Source organism: Octodon degus, unplaced genomic scaffold (assembly GCF_000260255.1).
Source record: "Octodon degus isolate 3935 unplaced genomic scaffold, OctDeg1.0 scaffold00030, whole genome shotgun sequence".
Classification (NCBI taxonomy): domain Eukaryota; kingdom Metazoa; phylum Chordata; class Mammalia; order Rodentia; family Octodontidae; genus Octodon; species Octodon degus.
This window is the reverse complement of record NW_004524606.1, coordinates 19,607,544-19,624,368: the sequence shown is the minus strand read 5'-3', so window position 1 is coordinate 19,624,368 and position 16,825 is coordinate 19,607,544. Positions and strand designations below refer to the sequence as shown.

Genomic DNA, 16,825 nt, shown 5'->3' with positions numbered 1-16,825 from the left:
AAAACAAAAACAAAAACAAATGAGCCTTGCTTATCCTAGGACTCCCACACTTACTACTGGACCTTTGAATTCCTCTTTGCACCTAGCATTCATCAAGCTGGAACATGTTTTGGAAATGTGGACCTGAGGATGACCTTCCGCTGCGTTCTCCTAAAACACAGTGCCTCAAGTGACCTGTACAGCCTGGATTCCCACCACCTTACTACATAACCAAAAGTGAGGTGAGACTCAACTCCTTACTCCCTCTCGATCACAGCCTGGGTTTTCCCACTGCTTGACTTTGGATCCATCCAGACCAAAATGCTTGACTCAGTCTGTGCTTCCTGGCCAGCCCTTACCATTCTTTGAGACAAACTTGAACTCTGCAACCACCATTTAAGCTTAGCTTCTCAATATGGTCTTTTTGCTAGAGTCCTTGATACCCCTTTCATCAGAATACCCATCTGGGGTCAGAACATATGATTCTCATTTTGCAGCACTACTTTCTTTCTTTATAGAGGGATCTCCATTTTCTTATACTTTCTGGAAAGCACCTTTAGATTCCCCAGTCCCCCACAGGTCCAAATTGTCTTCTTCCCTCCAACAGAAAATCTACCCAGAATACATGATCTTCTGCCAGCTGTCTCCATTTCTTAAGAATCCTCTAATACATGTAGTAGGTTTCTTTCCTTCAACTGTGATGAAGCAGTATTTCCACATGTCACATAGGCTTCTAAATAACTGCTTCTGATTCTTTTTTTTAACCTCTGCACCCATTCCATCTGTGTTTGAACAGTCCCTCTTAATTTTTCCTCTATTCTCTATTTGGCCCTTGCCAAAAGTAGGTGCTATGTAATATATGTGAAGTTGACTTATTGGCTAAAATCTCCAGCCCAAATAAACCTTTGTTCAGATTGGTAAAGCTAAGTAAAACCTCAACTGGAATCACTTTTTCTCCCTTCTTCCTGAGAGACACATCCCTGAAAATGAGACTCTCAAGGTATGAATAGTGCATGAAGAGCCCCACTGTACCCTGAGAATGTCATGAGAGAGATGTACCCCTGAAGCAATCTCTTGCATCTGCTATGTAACAGCAGACCCAAGCAACATTTTTTTTTCTGTACTAAAAGCACAAGCCACACTGGGTATGGTAGCACATGCCTAAAACTCAGGTACATACTTGGGAAGTTGAGGGAAGAGAATGTGAAGTTTAAAGATAGCCTGGGCACTTTAGTGAGAACATATTTCAAAGTAAAATTTAAAAAAAAAGTAAAATAAAGAGTTGGGGATGTACCCAGTAGCAGTGAACTGGCCCAGCATGCTAGCATGTCCTAGGCCACATTTTCCATCGCCAGTATGAGAGGAACAACAAAACACCACAACAGCAGCAGAAGTGCAGGCCTAAATGCCCAAACCCCAGGCTCCAGGATGGAAGGAGTTCCTATTTACCCACAAACAGAAAAGAGGCTATGAAAATGTTCATACTTACATTGAAAGCTCCCAGCAGAAACAGTGTGGGCTGTAATCCGACTGAAAATATCAATCGTAGAATTGTGGAAGCAATTAAGGCTCGGATGCCATGAGGCTTGGGGAGAGCAATGACGATGGCCAAAGAGATGAGCATGGCTGTCCACAGGAGGCCAGACCAGTGTGGCTCCAATGTTCCTGGCAAGACAAAGCAGAGTCCTCACAACTCAAAGCTTTTGTGGCACCTTAGGTGACAGATGAAAGCAGGCAGGTTTAGTTACATTTTTGTTTCAGTCACTGTTCTGGCCTTTGTTGTCCCAACTCTCAACTCAAATTCTCTGCCCCAGACATAACCAGTGATGTCACTGTTTTCTGACTTCCAAGCCATTATGCACATTGCTCCTACCTGGGAAATTCTCCCCTTCCTACACACCTTAGGTTTAGATGGACTCTGGGAAGTCTGCCCTTGTCCCTTCCTCCCCACACAACCATGCAGGTGGTCTTTTCCTTCTCCATGTTCCCATCTCAACCCCAAATTTTCTGAGGGAAGTACTACATGGCACCCACTAGGCTTTTGTTACAGGTCTGTTCAATAACCAAAATTCACACATGTCAGAACTCCCTCTCAGGAAGTCTCTACTCACTTTCCATTCAAAGTATGCACGGGAAAGCTGCAGGTTCCTGGCCTGAATCAGATTTATTTAAACTGAAGGAGGAAAGCAACTTCCGTATCATGAGCAGTATCCTACAATTAGATTATATCTACAGTCAAAGTACTTCTACCAGTTTTTGTCATCTCTTGCTATTGCAAGTTCTATTTAGAGTGTCCCATGAGATGGCTTGGTTATATAACATGAGCCAACATGGCTAAAAATACAGTTCTGTAAAACACTCATTAAAAAAAAAAATAAAACACCCTATTGCAAATGCTGTCACATCTTGAGTTTCCTTCAGATATAAACAAGAAGCGCTGCATGATTAAGGCCACTTATATAAAGGAATTTCACATCTTCAGAACGGCAGGAATGCAGCACTGTCCAGGAAGAGGTGAACTGGCAGATTCCAGCTCTTCTATGAGCTGTTGGCTGCCTTTGTTCACCAAGGCCATCCCTACCAAGATACACTTTCACTCTAGTAGTTTTCTCCACAGACCCAGATACTTACCTCTACCCCTTTTGAAACATATCAATGGAAAATCTCATTAGTAATGGGCAAATGGAGCTGGACATACATAATGGTGTACACCTATTACTTGGGAGCTGAGGCAAGAGGATTACAAATTTGAACACAACCTGGACAACTTAGTGATTTAGAAAGACCTGGTCTCAAAAATTAAAAAGGATGCCCCCGGGATGTGCTGAGATGGCAATTGAGACTGGGCATGGTGGCACATGCCTGTAATCTCAGAGCTTGGGAAGGTGAAAACAGGAGGATCACTATAAGTCTGATCTGTGTAGTGAGACCCTATAAACCCTGTATGAAATATATAAAAATAAAATAAAAAGGGTGGATATAGCTCAGTATGAAGGCCCTGGTTTCAATCCCTAGTATTAGGAAAAAAAGAAAAACAAAATGGAAATGGGCATAAGAGGTATTTAAGAAGTAATAACCAGGGCCTATGTGTCAGTTTGTGCACATTTAATAACTGTTAGCTGTCAGATTTGCTCCTCTGCCGATTATCACTTATCCAGTCCACTCAACCATCCTATGAGGTTGGACTTGTATCTCCACTCTACTCTACAGGAAACAGAGCCCTGGGTAATAAATTTTCCCTAGGGTGACAGAGAAAATGGCTAGAGGTTAGATGCTACTAAAGTTGGCAGTTAGCCACTAAAATGCCACCTAATTTAATTGTATGCCACCTAATTTAATTGTAGAAGTAGTGAATTTAGATAGTTTCTATAGTCATGTAACTACCATAAAAAACTGCCACCACACAAAGATATAGAAATTATCACCCTAAAAAGTTCCTTGGGGTTCTCTGGCTCTGTACCCATCCTTAGATGACCACTCTGCTGTTACTATTGTCTTTAATTTTCTAGAATTTCATGAAAATGGAAAAAAAAATCATATTGGTAGGTAATCTTTTGTGTTTGATACATGCTAAATAATTATCTGGGTTATAATTTGTATCAGTATTTCATGCTTTTTTCACTGTTAAGTAACAGTCCATAGTAAGAATACACTGCAATTTATATATGAAAAATGAATGCATATTTGAGTTATTTCCAGCATGGAGCTATTATGAATAATGCTACTAGGAATATTCGAGTACAAATCTTGGAGCAGAGATGTCTTCACTTCTCTTGGACAGATACGAGGCAAGAGCCTGCTGGTCCTAAGTATACATGTAACCAACATGATCACACTGTTTTCCAATAAGACTGCACCATCTTGCCTTCCCCTTAGCAACGTATGCCAGTTCCACTTATTCCATGCCATCCGCACTGCTTGGTACTACCGATCTTTTAAACTAGCATTTTAGCAGGTTGGTAGTGAACTGTCACCGTTGCTTCAGTTTGACCATTATGGTTTAAATGAAAATATTCCTCCCGAGTCTCACATTCAGAGGTGGGGCCTGGTTTGAAGAGGCAGGTCTAGAGATGTGACTTGGAAAGGTGTGTGGAGGACCACCAGCAGGATGGTTCTCCGTGAAGGAAGACCACTTGTCTCCATTTTGGCCAAACCTTGCCCTACTTCTGTGTATTGATATGTACAGAGCTGGCTAGGATAATACTCTACCTCCTCAATTGGCTTTAAGCAATGTGAGTCAGAGGTGTTGATGTGTAGCCTTTGAAGCAATGTGACAGGTCAGGGTTGCCCCACCTTCTACTGCGCTGAGCTAGGCTGAGAGGGACTGTGCCACTGGAGAAAGACATCAAAGCTGAAGCAACACAAGATACTTTCCTCAAACTGTGTTATACAGATTCCTTCAAACTTAGAGGCTATGGAATCCTGTACTCTTTCTGCAGACCTCTCTCTGCAGATTACAGAGGTGTTACTGTGCCTCCTACCTAGTCTAGCTCATATCACTCATGTATGTGCCGCTACTCTCAGTCACTTAACCCTGAGCCACTCCCCTCTTCATGAATTAAAAGTCAGGTTTGGCCCTGAGTCAAGGCCTTCATTGCAATTAGCCATCGTTCTGACTTGACTTAGGACACCTTGGCTCCCCACATCTACAGATAAGTCTCTGTCTCTTTATTCTTGCGGTATGTTGCACTGGATGTGGCATAATGGAATTTATTTCCCAGAATTCCAATAACTCTTCCCTGGGCTTACAAATGTAAACTCCTCAAGACTGATGAGGCCGGATGGTTCTCTACAGGGGTGCATTCTCGTCCTTGGCTCTTTCCATCCCTTTCCACCTCCTGTCCATCGGATGGTGAACAGCTCACCTCCACCATGCTATTCTTCCCTAGAGCCTTTTGACATGGACTGAATTTTCTGAAATCATGAGCCAAAATAAGCTGTTTGTTTTTTAAGTTGAGGTGTTGTGTATTTTGTGACAGTGATAGGTAGGTGACTAATATATTGCACTACTCTGACAACTAGCAATGACAATCTTTTTATGTGTTCAATGTTCATTTACAATTATATTTCTCTTCCTTTTTCTTAGTACTGTGGAATGAACCCAGGACCCCACGCATGCGAGGCAAGTACTAGACCACTGAGATATCTTCATTCCGAAATATCTTCTTTTTTAAAAAAAACTATCTAATAAAATATTTTGCCCACTTTTTTATTTATTTATTTATTTATTTATTTGTGTGTGTGTGTGTGTGTGTGTGTGTGTGTGTGTGTGTGGCCAGCTAGCCCACCAGGGGGGCGGGGCTGGCTGGCATGTGGTGCTGGGGGATTGAACCGCGGTCCCTGTGCTTTGCTAATCTTGTTCTAAGTAGGTACTTTGGACCACTGAGCCATCTCACCAGCCAATTTTGCCCACTTTTATTGAGTCAGTCACTGTATCACTGAGTTTTAAGAGTTCTTTATGTATTCTGGATATAAGCCTCACATATACACTTTGTATGTATTTGCTCCTAGATTGGCTTTTCACATTCTTTAGGACTTAATCACTACATTAAACTGACTCTTAATATCTCACATTAATAAACATAAATAGTACAGTGCATATACCCAAATCCTAAAAAGGCCAGTGTAGAATTTGCTGTCTTTCACTATGAAAGCATTGTTAAAAAAATAGTGTTAGCTTCCAAAAACCAGCTCTTGAAAGATATCTTTGAGACAGCTGGAGAAATCTGACTTTGGACAGTCTATTACAGGAGGTACTGCTAAGTTTTGTTAGATATGATAGTAGCATAGTGACTATACACATTTTAAAATATGCTTATAAATTAGAAAGCCACACAGAAATGCTTATGGTCAAAAATAACAAGATGTCTAAACTTCAAAATGTTTCAGAAAAAACAGCTGAAGGATAAATAAACAAGACTGACAAAATGCTAATTGTTAAAGCTGGGCTGATTAAAAAAAAGCTGGGCTGATAGGTAATATCAGTTCCTCATAGTGGCCTACTCACGTATATTGGAAAATTTCAATAGTAAAAACAATTTTAATAGTAGTACTATATTAGCTTTAATCACCAGGGCATGCTTATAGATCCAGTAAGTGATATGAACCTGTACAGTGTCATGCTTTTGAAACACCCTGTATTCATCAGCTCTGAAATAAAGGATAGGGGAAAGATATTTTCAAAAAGGAATTTTGAAGGCCACCGTTGTTCTTGGAAGCCACAAATCTTATAAGACATAGACCCATATTAGAATATACTACACCAGCATTATACATATGTAAGAGAACTATTTGGAAATCTTGTTTTAGGATATAAGAAATCACAACCCCCAGTGTGAGGGGATAAACACAGGGCATGCTAGGCAAGCTCTACCAATGAGTTGCATCCCCAAGTCCCTAACAAATATAGTTCTCAAAAAATACTTTCAGGTCACCAAACCAGATCTTACTTCTAGGCAGGGATAATACAACCCTGAAGATGGTTAGTGGAGAGTATAGCAAATGCCCTCAACAAAATGAAAACAAAAGCCTTCTGAGGGCGAGCTGATGTGTCTGAAGTTACATCAGCCACTGTAATAAAAAGGTCAGACCACCTTTCAGTCAGACTGACCTCCCTTCTCTCCCAGGAGATCGGATTCTGCTTTCCCTTCAATACACCAGCATGGAGTTCTGGAGCCCCTGATTCCTAACTGGGCATCTTGACTCCTACAGGTCAGCTGATGCCACATACAGACTTTCCATTTTATTTTATTTATTTATTTTTTGATGAAACTGGGGATTGAACTCAGGCCCTTGCGCTTGCCAGGGAAGCGCTTATTCCACTGAGCCATCTCCCTGGACCTGACTTTCCATTTTAGAGTTTGAAGTCTTTAATGATCACCTCACCTAGTGGGTCTCAGACTGTGATGGAGAGGAAGTAGGACACTGCAATCCTAACTAATATGATAAGTATTTTTCTATGAACTCCACCAGAATTTCTTTTCTTCTTCTTCTTCTTCTTTTTTTTTTTTTTTTTTTGTCTTTTTGAGAAAGGGTAAAACAATCTCACTGTGTAGTTCATGCTGGCCTTGAACTCACTTTGTAGTCCAGGCTTGTTTTGAACTCATATCAATCTTCCTGACTTAGCCTCTCAAGTGCTGGGGTTACAGGAGTGCGCCACCACACCTGGCCTTCTACTTGGCTTTCTGAAGCCATACGAAAGCCTTATAATCACTGTCTCAACATAAGCATCTAGTGACCAGGAAAGGAACAGGAGTAATGCAAGTGGTCATTCCAAGGCCAGGCAGCACAATCAGGCCCAGAGGGTGGGGAGCTATCAATTCCCTATTCTCTGACTCTGTTGTGGATGCTGACACTGATGGCCAGAGAAGAAAATGGTCAAAGTGAGTAATAAAACTCTTCTAAATATTTCTTTTTTAAAAGAAACACAAGATAACTGAAAACACAGCCAAAGTAATGGCTAAATCATTTGCTGCAGTAAGTGTACCATCTCTGAGTGGGAGGAGGCCCAGGCTCCACCACAGCTCACAGAACTCTCTTTTGGCCCCTTCATTGCTCTGCACACACCTCTGCTGAGGGCAGCTCAGGGAAGGCACACGTGCCCACACAAAAAGCCTTGCAGTCCTATGTTCCTACCACACCTCTTCAGACATGAGTGCTTGCATTTCCTGATATGGCATCTGAAAGAGAAGTCCCCCTGGATTTGTGTTCAGATGCCTCAGGGGAGAAAATCATTCAAAGATCAGTGGTGTCTTCAATATAGCATTAGGCCCAAGAGAAAAGCTGGATCCTTGAATGAGGAAGATTTGTAAGCATTATGGAATGTGCCATCACTTCCAAATATATATCTCATATACACACACATGGCTTACATCTACATCTGTATTATCAAGCTCACAAGTTAAGCCTGGAAGTTATTCCTGCATTCTCTTTGTATCTCACTTTTGGATTTCTTTATCCTATTAGGTTTTATACAAGAAAACTCCTGGCAGGGTGTTATGGCGATGAAACGAACTGCTAAAAGGCTCTAAAAAAAAAACCTTAGGTTAAAAAGTAGCTCTCTTAGAGGCTGTCCTGGGGATCAGAAAAGGTCTAAGCATTTAGCTTAGTGTAGAGCACTTGCCTACCACATGCATGAGGCCTGGGTTTAATGCCTAACACTGCAAGAACAAAGTTAATACACTAACTAACAACCCCTCACCCCCCAAAAAAATACCAAGAAAGAAAAGGGGCCATAAATATCAAGAGCAAAGGATCTTTTAATGTCTGTCATCAGAATCCCACAAGGGTGAGCCTCTTCAATGTCTACGGCAAATCAAGGGCCAAAAAGAAAGTGTCCTTTTTGAATTGTCTGCTTTTTCTTAGCAGAACATGTAGAATGCACATGTAGATGATGGGAAGGAGATGGTGGGTGGGGGAAATCCGTGAACAACACAGCAGCTCTGAACAGACTATACACTCAGGGATGTCCAGTCTGCAGTCATTCTGATCGTGCCTCCCCTCTGACCTCTGACAAAAGAAAAGAAGTATTCTTGAGATATTTTTCTAAGTCTTTAGTCTGAAATCAGTTCTAGAAGCATACAGAACAGCCTGAGTATGTATGTATGTATGTATGTATGTATGTATGTATGTATCTATCTATCTATCTATCTATCTATCTATCTATCTATCATCTATCATCTATCTATCTAGATATGTGTTGGAGTCAGCTCTGCCACTCACTAGCTGTGTGACTTTTGCTCAATCTCTCAACCTTTCTGACACACAATTTCCCAATATGTACAACAAAACAAAGGGGCTGTGAAGATTTCTCACAGGTCTGATAGCTTCTCTTTTTTGCCTAGTTAAAAAATATATATTGATGCAAAACCTAAATTATTTTAAAATAGATTTAAAACTAAATCTGAGGGAAAGGTATAACCTGATCATGTCCCACAGTGGATAATTAAGGTCCTAAATATGGCACCAATATGTCCAGGGACAGTAGTTAAGATGCTGCGTACAGTTGTTTCCTTGAAATAAGAGCTATCAGTACCTCCTCGTATGCCTTTAAACGGGTAGAAAAATGCCACAAGTAGATTCATCAGCACAGCCAGGTTAAATGAAATGCTGCTCCAGAAAGACATGTTGCGGGCACACCAGTAGAGGACGGGCTGGGCTGTGGAAACAGAGAAGAGCCACGTGAGGATGGAGGCCATGTGTCACAACCCTGGAATTCCACATGGACCGTCCTGCTTAGTCCCCACAAGTCCCCCTTTGTTCTTGGTTTCCACAACACCAGTAAAAATGATCATTTGTTCTGAAGTTGGCACATATTGATGTTGAGTTGGTTCATTTCTGTTTGGAACAGAAGATGCACTGGAAGACAAGGAAGAGGAGGAGAAAAGTTGGAACATCTAAAATCCCTGAATGCCCCAGTCAGTGCCACCAGTTACCAGATTTGAGGTCACTCAGAGTTCACACACTGAGCGCCAGGTCCCCCCAGGCCTCCAGGACCAGATGATGCTCAGACCCAGGAATTCAATGAGCTTTTTAGAAATGTCAGGGAGACACAACAATCAGATCTGGCCAAGCTGGGCCTCAGACTAGGACTGATACCACATTCTTCCCTGACTCGAAATGCTCCACTCACTGGTGCCCAAAAGCAAGACAGTGATTTTTTTCTTTGACATCAAATCACTTGTGTCTCCCCTGATGTCTGACAGTCACTCTTGGGAGTAGGAAACTAGGAGTACAAGTGGTGGACTAGGGGGTCACAGTGGAGTTCACATATCTAAAGGCTCTGAGTGAGAAAGAATGTATCAGAACATCACAGAGGGGCAAGAGACATGTTCAGTATCTCCACCTTCTTAATCCACTGTTTTCCAGAGGGCATACCATATTGACCAGGCATCTTTGTTCTCAGAACAACAAAGCTCTGGCTTTGCTGAGGCACATTGGTGCCTCCTTTTCTTCTGAGCTTTTTCAGTGGTGCCTTATACTTGGGATGATGCCCCAAAATAGATGCAGTAGTAAAAACTTCAGTGTCTACACCATTGGTGGTTTCCAAAGCAGAGTCACATTCAGCATATCCCCCACCCACCCAGAGAAAAGCATGGATCTTGGTGTGTGTTTTTTCCCCAATGAAGTCATCATTTAACTTTAGGACATCAGCCAGTGACAAATTCAATGGCCCTATAATGATGCCCATAGTAGCAGCCAAGTCTCTGGAAGCGCCCATCAAACAAGGTTATTGTACAATTTAATAGGTGCCTGGGTAATTTAATAATTGTTCATATCATGTTTGTACTTGGCAACAGGCAACATTTCCAAACTGTACAGCTGCACAGCTGAGAGCAATGATCTAGTTTAAAACTCCTTACTTTTATAAATGAGGGAAAGCGAGCCCTGGCAACAGGCAGAAGCTGTGGCAATCTCACTGCCCAAATTAAGGCTCCTCTGTGGTGAGACAGCGCAGATGGGAAGTGGCTTGTGTCACCATTCACTACAGCAGCTGACCAGGATCAAGTTCAATGGTGGGTAACAATTTACTTTTTTTGGTAAGTGAATTGGTGAAGCAAATATAAGGTGAGAAACCACCTCCTCCGGAAACAATATCTATTGATGTTTCATCTGGAATCAAAGCCCATTTCCGATCTGAGGTTAGCAGTCTCCAGAAAAGCACAGGAGAGATGAATGGCAAAGAGTTGATAACTAATGAAGCTAGGGTAAGTACATGGAAGTTATAGTGCCCTCTCCTTACTCATAAAAGCTCATAAGAAGTTCAAAAAAATAAAAAGCTGGAAAAACTCCATGGTGATCTATGCAAGCTAGCACCATCTTCAGACACAGTACTCACTCTCAAATCTGAGTGATATTTGATTGCAATAAATGCTCTTCAACTAGGGCCAAAAGTTCACATATAAATCATAGTTTTATAAAGCTTGGGCTCTATCTGCTTATATTGTGCTATCCAAGTGAATCTGAACAAACATTCAGACCTTTAAATCAGTGGGTATTTATTCAAGTACAAGAAGACACTTAGGAATCCACCCTGATAGGCAGTGTCTTTCATTGCTGGGGCACATGCAACTCTTCTCCCACTTCTGTTCTCATACCCTCTGCCTCTGCGTCCCAGTCAAGTAGTGGGCCCCTGAGCACATGCTCTGCCTTCTGCTCTCTGAGCACTTCCTCTGTGGCAGCTCAAAAATATGTCCATGTAGTTTTTGATAATCCTCCCTTCAATGGGTGAAGCATAATTCTCTTCCTTTTGAGTGTGGGCTGCACCAGCAACTTGCTTCTAACAAACTGAATGCAATACAAACTTGTGGAATGTGATTTTCCAAGTAGGTCATAAAAAGCACCGCTGCTTCCTCTTCGCTCTTTCTCTCTCTCTTCAGTCATTTGCTCTGAGGGAAACAACCGCTGCGTCATGAAGACACTCAAACAGAAACATGGAGAGGTCCAGGTAAAGAGGAACAGAGGTTCTTGCCCACAGCCATGTGAGACAGCTATGAAGTGGACCCCTCAGGTCCAGGCAAGCCTTTAGATGATGGAAAGCTTGGCTGCATCTCAGCTAAACCCAAAGGAAAGACTCTGGACTGGAACCATCCACCTAAGCCATTCCCAAATTCCTAACTCCAAAAAACAGCAAAACAACAAATATTCATTGTTTTAAGCCACAAAATATTGGGGATTAATTTTTTTACATATGATAGAAAGCAACTAATATATCTCATAGGCAACATGATGTCCTTTCCTAATGTCTACATCCTAATTCTCAGAGCATGTGAATGTGTTTCGTACAGGGAAAAGGGGACTTCTGAGTCCTCCTAAGGGAAATGGGGGTAAGAGATGCAGTCAATGATGCTGCGTGAGAAATACTCTGTGACCTTGCTGGCTTAGAGCACGGAGGATGAACCATGACCTCAAGAGTGCAGGCAGCCTCGAGGAACATGCGAAGGTGGAAGTATTTTCTGTTGACACCTTTCTTTTAGCCCAGTGAGAACCTTTTCTAACTCTGACCTCCAGAACTGTTAAGTTCATACATTTACGTAGTTGTAACTTGAACACTATGACAATTTGTTACAGGAGCCCAAGGAAACTGGCGTTCCCTTGTCCCAATCTCTCAACTGTATCTACTCAAATTTCACCTATCATCCTCATGCTATTTCTGTTCCACATTTTCTCTAAAGTCTTCCTTTCTCTTATTTCCACAAACTATTATTCCTTGATTATAGGCATCATCATAATCAGTTTGGTACTGCCTGTGGTGGCTGCCCTCTCAGGTGAGAAATTCCTACAGGAAAGGAATCACAGCTTTCACACTTTTGAACGCCACACTATACAAACAGCATGTTTTGTGCTACTGAAGGCTAAATTCTGACTGGGTCTATTGAGACCTGCCGCATTCCAGCAAAAAGGTAGAGGCTAAGACCTCTGAGTGATAAAACAATTTAGATAACTATAACAATATAGGCAATTCTTGGTAACGTTATTTCCTAGTTATTTATTTTAAAGGAACTGGGCTTTGCTGGATGACATGGACTTCATAGATACTTACTTAAGCAGGATTTTTCAGTTCAATTGCCATGAGTGTGATTACCATAGGGAAACACCGCACCACCAAATCATCATATGCAATTTCCATGTGCAGTTCTACCTCCGTTTCCCCTTTCACTGTCTGATAGTTTTCACCTTCCAGGGCCTTCACTTCACCAGTCATGATTTCAGATTCAGAAGATGGCAGAATGGGTTGGTCAGAAAGAGGATGTGAATGCACTAGGAGTGTGTGTGAGTGTGTGTATACATGCAGGTATATATGCATATGGCTGTATGTTTTGGAAGAAAAGCAGGGAACAGATATTCTGGAAAACAAAGAACTAACTGGGTTTTTAATTCCTGTAAAAGGAAATAGCTAAGCAACATCAGGGACAGGTGCATCTCTCTTTGATTCTTATCCACAAATTTCCCAAAACACAGGTAATCTTAAGTTAGGAAAAGGTAAAGAAGCTACATGAATAAGCCAGAAAAATATTTTCTGCAGACTTATTAGAAGATAACCAAGCCATTTAGAAGGGAAAATAGACTTTAACTGCTCTTCTAATGAGTACGTTTCTTCCCTCCCTAAATGTGCAAGTCATGCTTAATTCAGTTATTATTTTCAATTTTTTTTTTTTTTTTTTAACCAGCAGACAGCTTTGAAGCCAATTAAAATCTTACAGTTGACAACTATAGTTGTGTTTAAGCTTCATGGAAACAAAAACTGTTTTTTGAAAACAGAAAGAGTGACACATAAGGGAAGGGATGAGCTACAGTGAATTATAAATCTTGCAATAATTCGAGGGCCAACTATGGAAAAGTTGCATCAGTGAGGTCCTCTCAGGTGAGGGTTTGGGAGCACAGTCACCAGCCTGAGGCCACAGAGCTAGCAAGCGTCCGAAATAGAATGGAACTCACGTTCCCACTCCTTTGGGGTAAGTTCCCCCTACCATCCCATGCTGATGTTAGCACCCAGAAGAGGGACAAGGACACATTTCACCAGAAAAGGTAAAAACCTTGTTGATTCATCAGCCTTTTGGAGAGCCTATAAAATGCATATATTATATACATATATGTGTTTGATAACACAATCTGAGAAGAAATACATCTGACCTATCTCAGTAGGTATACTGTATACTGATAAAGTTAAAACTGAAGTTAATTTGTTCATGATTATTCACTAAAGTGTAATTACAGAATAGCCTAGCAACAAACAAAGGCAACAAATAAGTTTTACTTTCTCCAGAACTGAAAGTATGGAACAAGGTGGGTCTGCTTCATTTTGGTTAAGGTAGTAGGCCAGTCTGTTGTGCTGTGCTGCAGTAGCAAAGCATGATGTCAGAGTTTCAGGGTTCACAGCAATGCATGAGCTGAAAGTCTTAAGGAGCCCACAGCACTATGTATGTGTCGATACACTGACCCAAGTAGAGTCACACCTTCCTGAGGTCTGTACCAAGCAGGGTGGATGTGATAGCCTGCTCAGGGTCTACGTTCCCTCTGCAGACATGAAACATGGATCTGTCACAGGATAGATTTGATCCAGAAAGATATTCAGAATGGTCTGAAGATGCCCCTTGGAGATGGATACAAATGAAGCAGGAGAACAGGTGTTGGGAATAGGGCCTTTGCAAGCCCCATTGGGGGCTTACATAGCCTTCTCTGCCACTAGAAAACGTAGGGATGCAGTGAGGTGAGGAGAAAAGTGAGGAAGGGACACATGGTAAGGGCAGCAGGCCTGGTCCCCCTCAGATTGACAGGGATCAGAGAGAGGATGAAAGCTCCCAGATACCATCCTCACGCACAGCACTGCCCTTGCCCTATCTGTGTCCCACAGAAAGAGCCTTAATGATCGCGGCTATAGGTGGACTCAAGAGTTTCAAATAAAAAAACCAGCTCCTGACTAGCAGACTGAAATGAAGCAGGATCCTTTTTAAGTTGGTTACAACAGCTGGTGCCAAGCGTACTTTTGGTGCTGAAGGATGACATTAAAACCCTAATGAAAACCAGCAGCAGAGAAGCCCTCTGGGGAAGCCCTATAAACATATCTTAGACAAGTAATTTCAACCTGACTTGGCTGGGTTCCTCAGCGGGACTCACTGGTGAGCAATGATGCATCTTACGTGGCAAACGATTCTACCACCCAAAAATGATTTAGAGTCAAACTCGAGCTGCTCTGTGAGAGGGAAAGCACCAGAGTCTTCAAAGCAGGTGTGCTAGTAAATGAACAATCACACTGTTTGCATTTCCTGCCCAAGTCAACCATCCTGTGAGCTCAAAGGCCTACCCCCACCTTGATTTTCTATATGAAGATACCAAAAAAGGTATCCGAACTTACAGAGCTCCCAGTCGATCAAGTCAAGTGCTGCATGAGGAAACCTTGTCAGTGAAGTGCTAGCCTGGGGGAGGGGAGTTCATCAGCTACTAAAATACTATGCTTTGGGGTTCCTGGTAGTCACAGGTGGAAAGTATCACCAATTACACCCACAATGCTGCTCAGAGGGGAATGCACCACAAAGCTCAGATTCGTGAAAACCCAGAACTACACTTCCCTGTAGCACTGTCAGAACACCGTGACCTACCCCGAAGCTTCTTCTGCCAGTTCATCTCATTGAAGAGGTCTTCAGAGCGCAGGAAGAAGTCGTTGATTTTGCTGCCTTGCTCATCCCTCTCTGTAGTGTAATATATTCGTAATTTTGACTCCTTGGTTAGAAATTCACATATGCTGGGTACTGGGAAGACAATCTGTTCCATTGTTCGGTCTAATCTGACAATCTAGGGTGAAAAATGGGTGAGGTTAAGCAGGTCTTCAAAGCCTTTTATGAAACCTATTTGGTATTAGCCCCTCAGAATGCTACAGACTCTCTCTGACTCTCTCTCTGTCTCCCCCCCCCCATATTTTAGGGAAGGGTCTACAGGGTGTTCAGGGTCTCACTACTAGATCGGACTCATAGTGATCCGCCTGTTTACAGCCTCCCAAGAGCTGGGATTACATGTGTGCGCCACACACCCAATCTCAATTGCCCTCTCAGGGCACCCTGGGGGCAGGGCCGGCACAGCAGTTCTGTATCTATGCTATCCAAGAGGACAGCCATGAGACACAGGCACCTACAGAGCATTAGCACATGTGACTAATGCAACTGGGGACAAGCACACACTGGATTTTATTTAATTTTAACTTAAACAGCTATGTACAGCCGTGTCTACCATAGTGGACAGTGTAATGTGAGGCCATAGTAGCAACCACATACGATCCTTTCTCAAGGAGAAAAATTGGGTTATTTTCCCTAGATGGGAATTTCAAGATGAGACCTTTGGTTTACAATCAATTGCTGATACCCTACCTTTTACTTCTCATAGAATCTAAGATGTAAGGCTGAGGAACTAATATGTCCATCTGACTCTGGAAGGGCCTCACTGTTCTTTAAAGTAGCTTTGTTGGGCTCTGCTCAATCCCCAGAGAGGAGGTAGTCTAGTCTGGATCATTCAGATTCTAGGATACTGCACCGAGTTACCTGGGGGTTAAAAGCAGGCATAGGCTACATGTGGTATAACAGAGGTACAGTGACAACAAAGGTCAGGTGAGGCTGATGGCCGGCAGATTCTACAAGCAGGGCTGGTTCTAACTCAATACCTTTATTCCCTGCTACAGCAGCAGAAGTGACTCAGGCCACATGGTAGTAGGAAACTGTATGCCCAGGGACGTGATCTTCAGACCAGCACTTCTCAAGTCTAGTAGGAGTGCATGTTTCAAGAGGTTTCATCATTCTCCTGATGCAGGTACATAATCTAACCAATGCAATTGTGGTTTGGGGGTTAATGACTAAAAGTTCCCATGACCCAGCTCCAAAGGTGACACAGGCTCAGGGACCAACACTTCTTACCCCCTATCAGTACCCGGCCTGTGTCACACAGTCAACCTGGCAGGGACCAGTCCTTCCCTCCATTGAAGGAACACAAGCAGAGAGGTGTATCTGGGCTATGAAGGGAAAGGAGTAAGGAGGCTTTGGGGTGAGAGCTGACTTCAGATTGTGGGCTTACCTACGCTGACTCTCAGAGTGAAGACACTGAGGTTGTAAGGATAGCCCAAGGAAGCTACAGTGTCCTGACTCTACACAGATAACCCCAGAGACCTGAAGAGAGGGTCAGGTACTAAGGACTGGATTTGGGGCCAGGAACACCTGGACATTTCTTTGTCACTAAAGACCTATCTATACCTCTTCTAGCAGACTTAGAAGTGAGGATCAGGAAAACATACTGTAGTCCTTCTCCCATCTCTAATAGGCTGAGTGACCCTATTTATGCCTTTAACCTGAGCAGGCTTCGGTCT

At 42.5% G+C, this 16,825-nt stretch overlaps 1 protein-coding gene across 1 annotated transcript in view; it reads right to left on the bottom strand.

The window, feature by feature from the left end:
• Itpr1 (inositol 1,4,5-trisphosphate receptor type 1) overlaps positions 1 to 16,825 on the bottom strand; it is a 381,954-nt gene that overhangs the window by 42,090 nt on the left and 323,039 nt on the right. The window contains exons 51-53 of the mRNA XM_023713283.1: positions 15,078 to 15,270; positions 9,014 to 9,136; positions 1,469 to 1,644 (exon numbers count right to left, since the gene is read on the bottom strand). Of these exons, the coding sequence (XP_023569051.1) occupies positions 1,469 to 1,644; positions 9,014 to 9,136; positions 15,078 to 15,270 (492 nt within the window). The remainder of the gene's footprint in view (positions 1 to 1,468; positions 1,645 to 9,013; positions 9,137 to 15,077; positions 15,271 to 16,825) is intronic.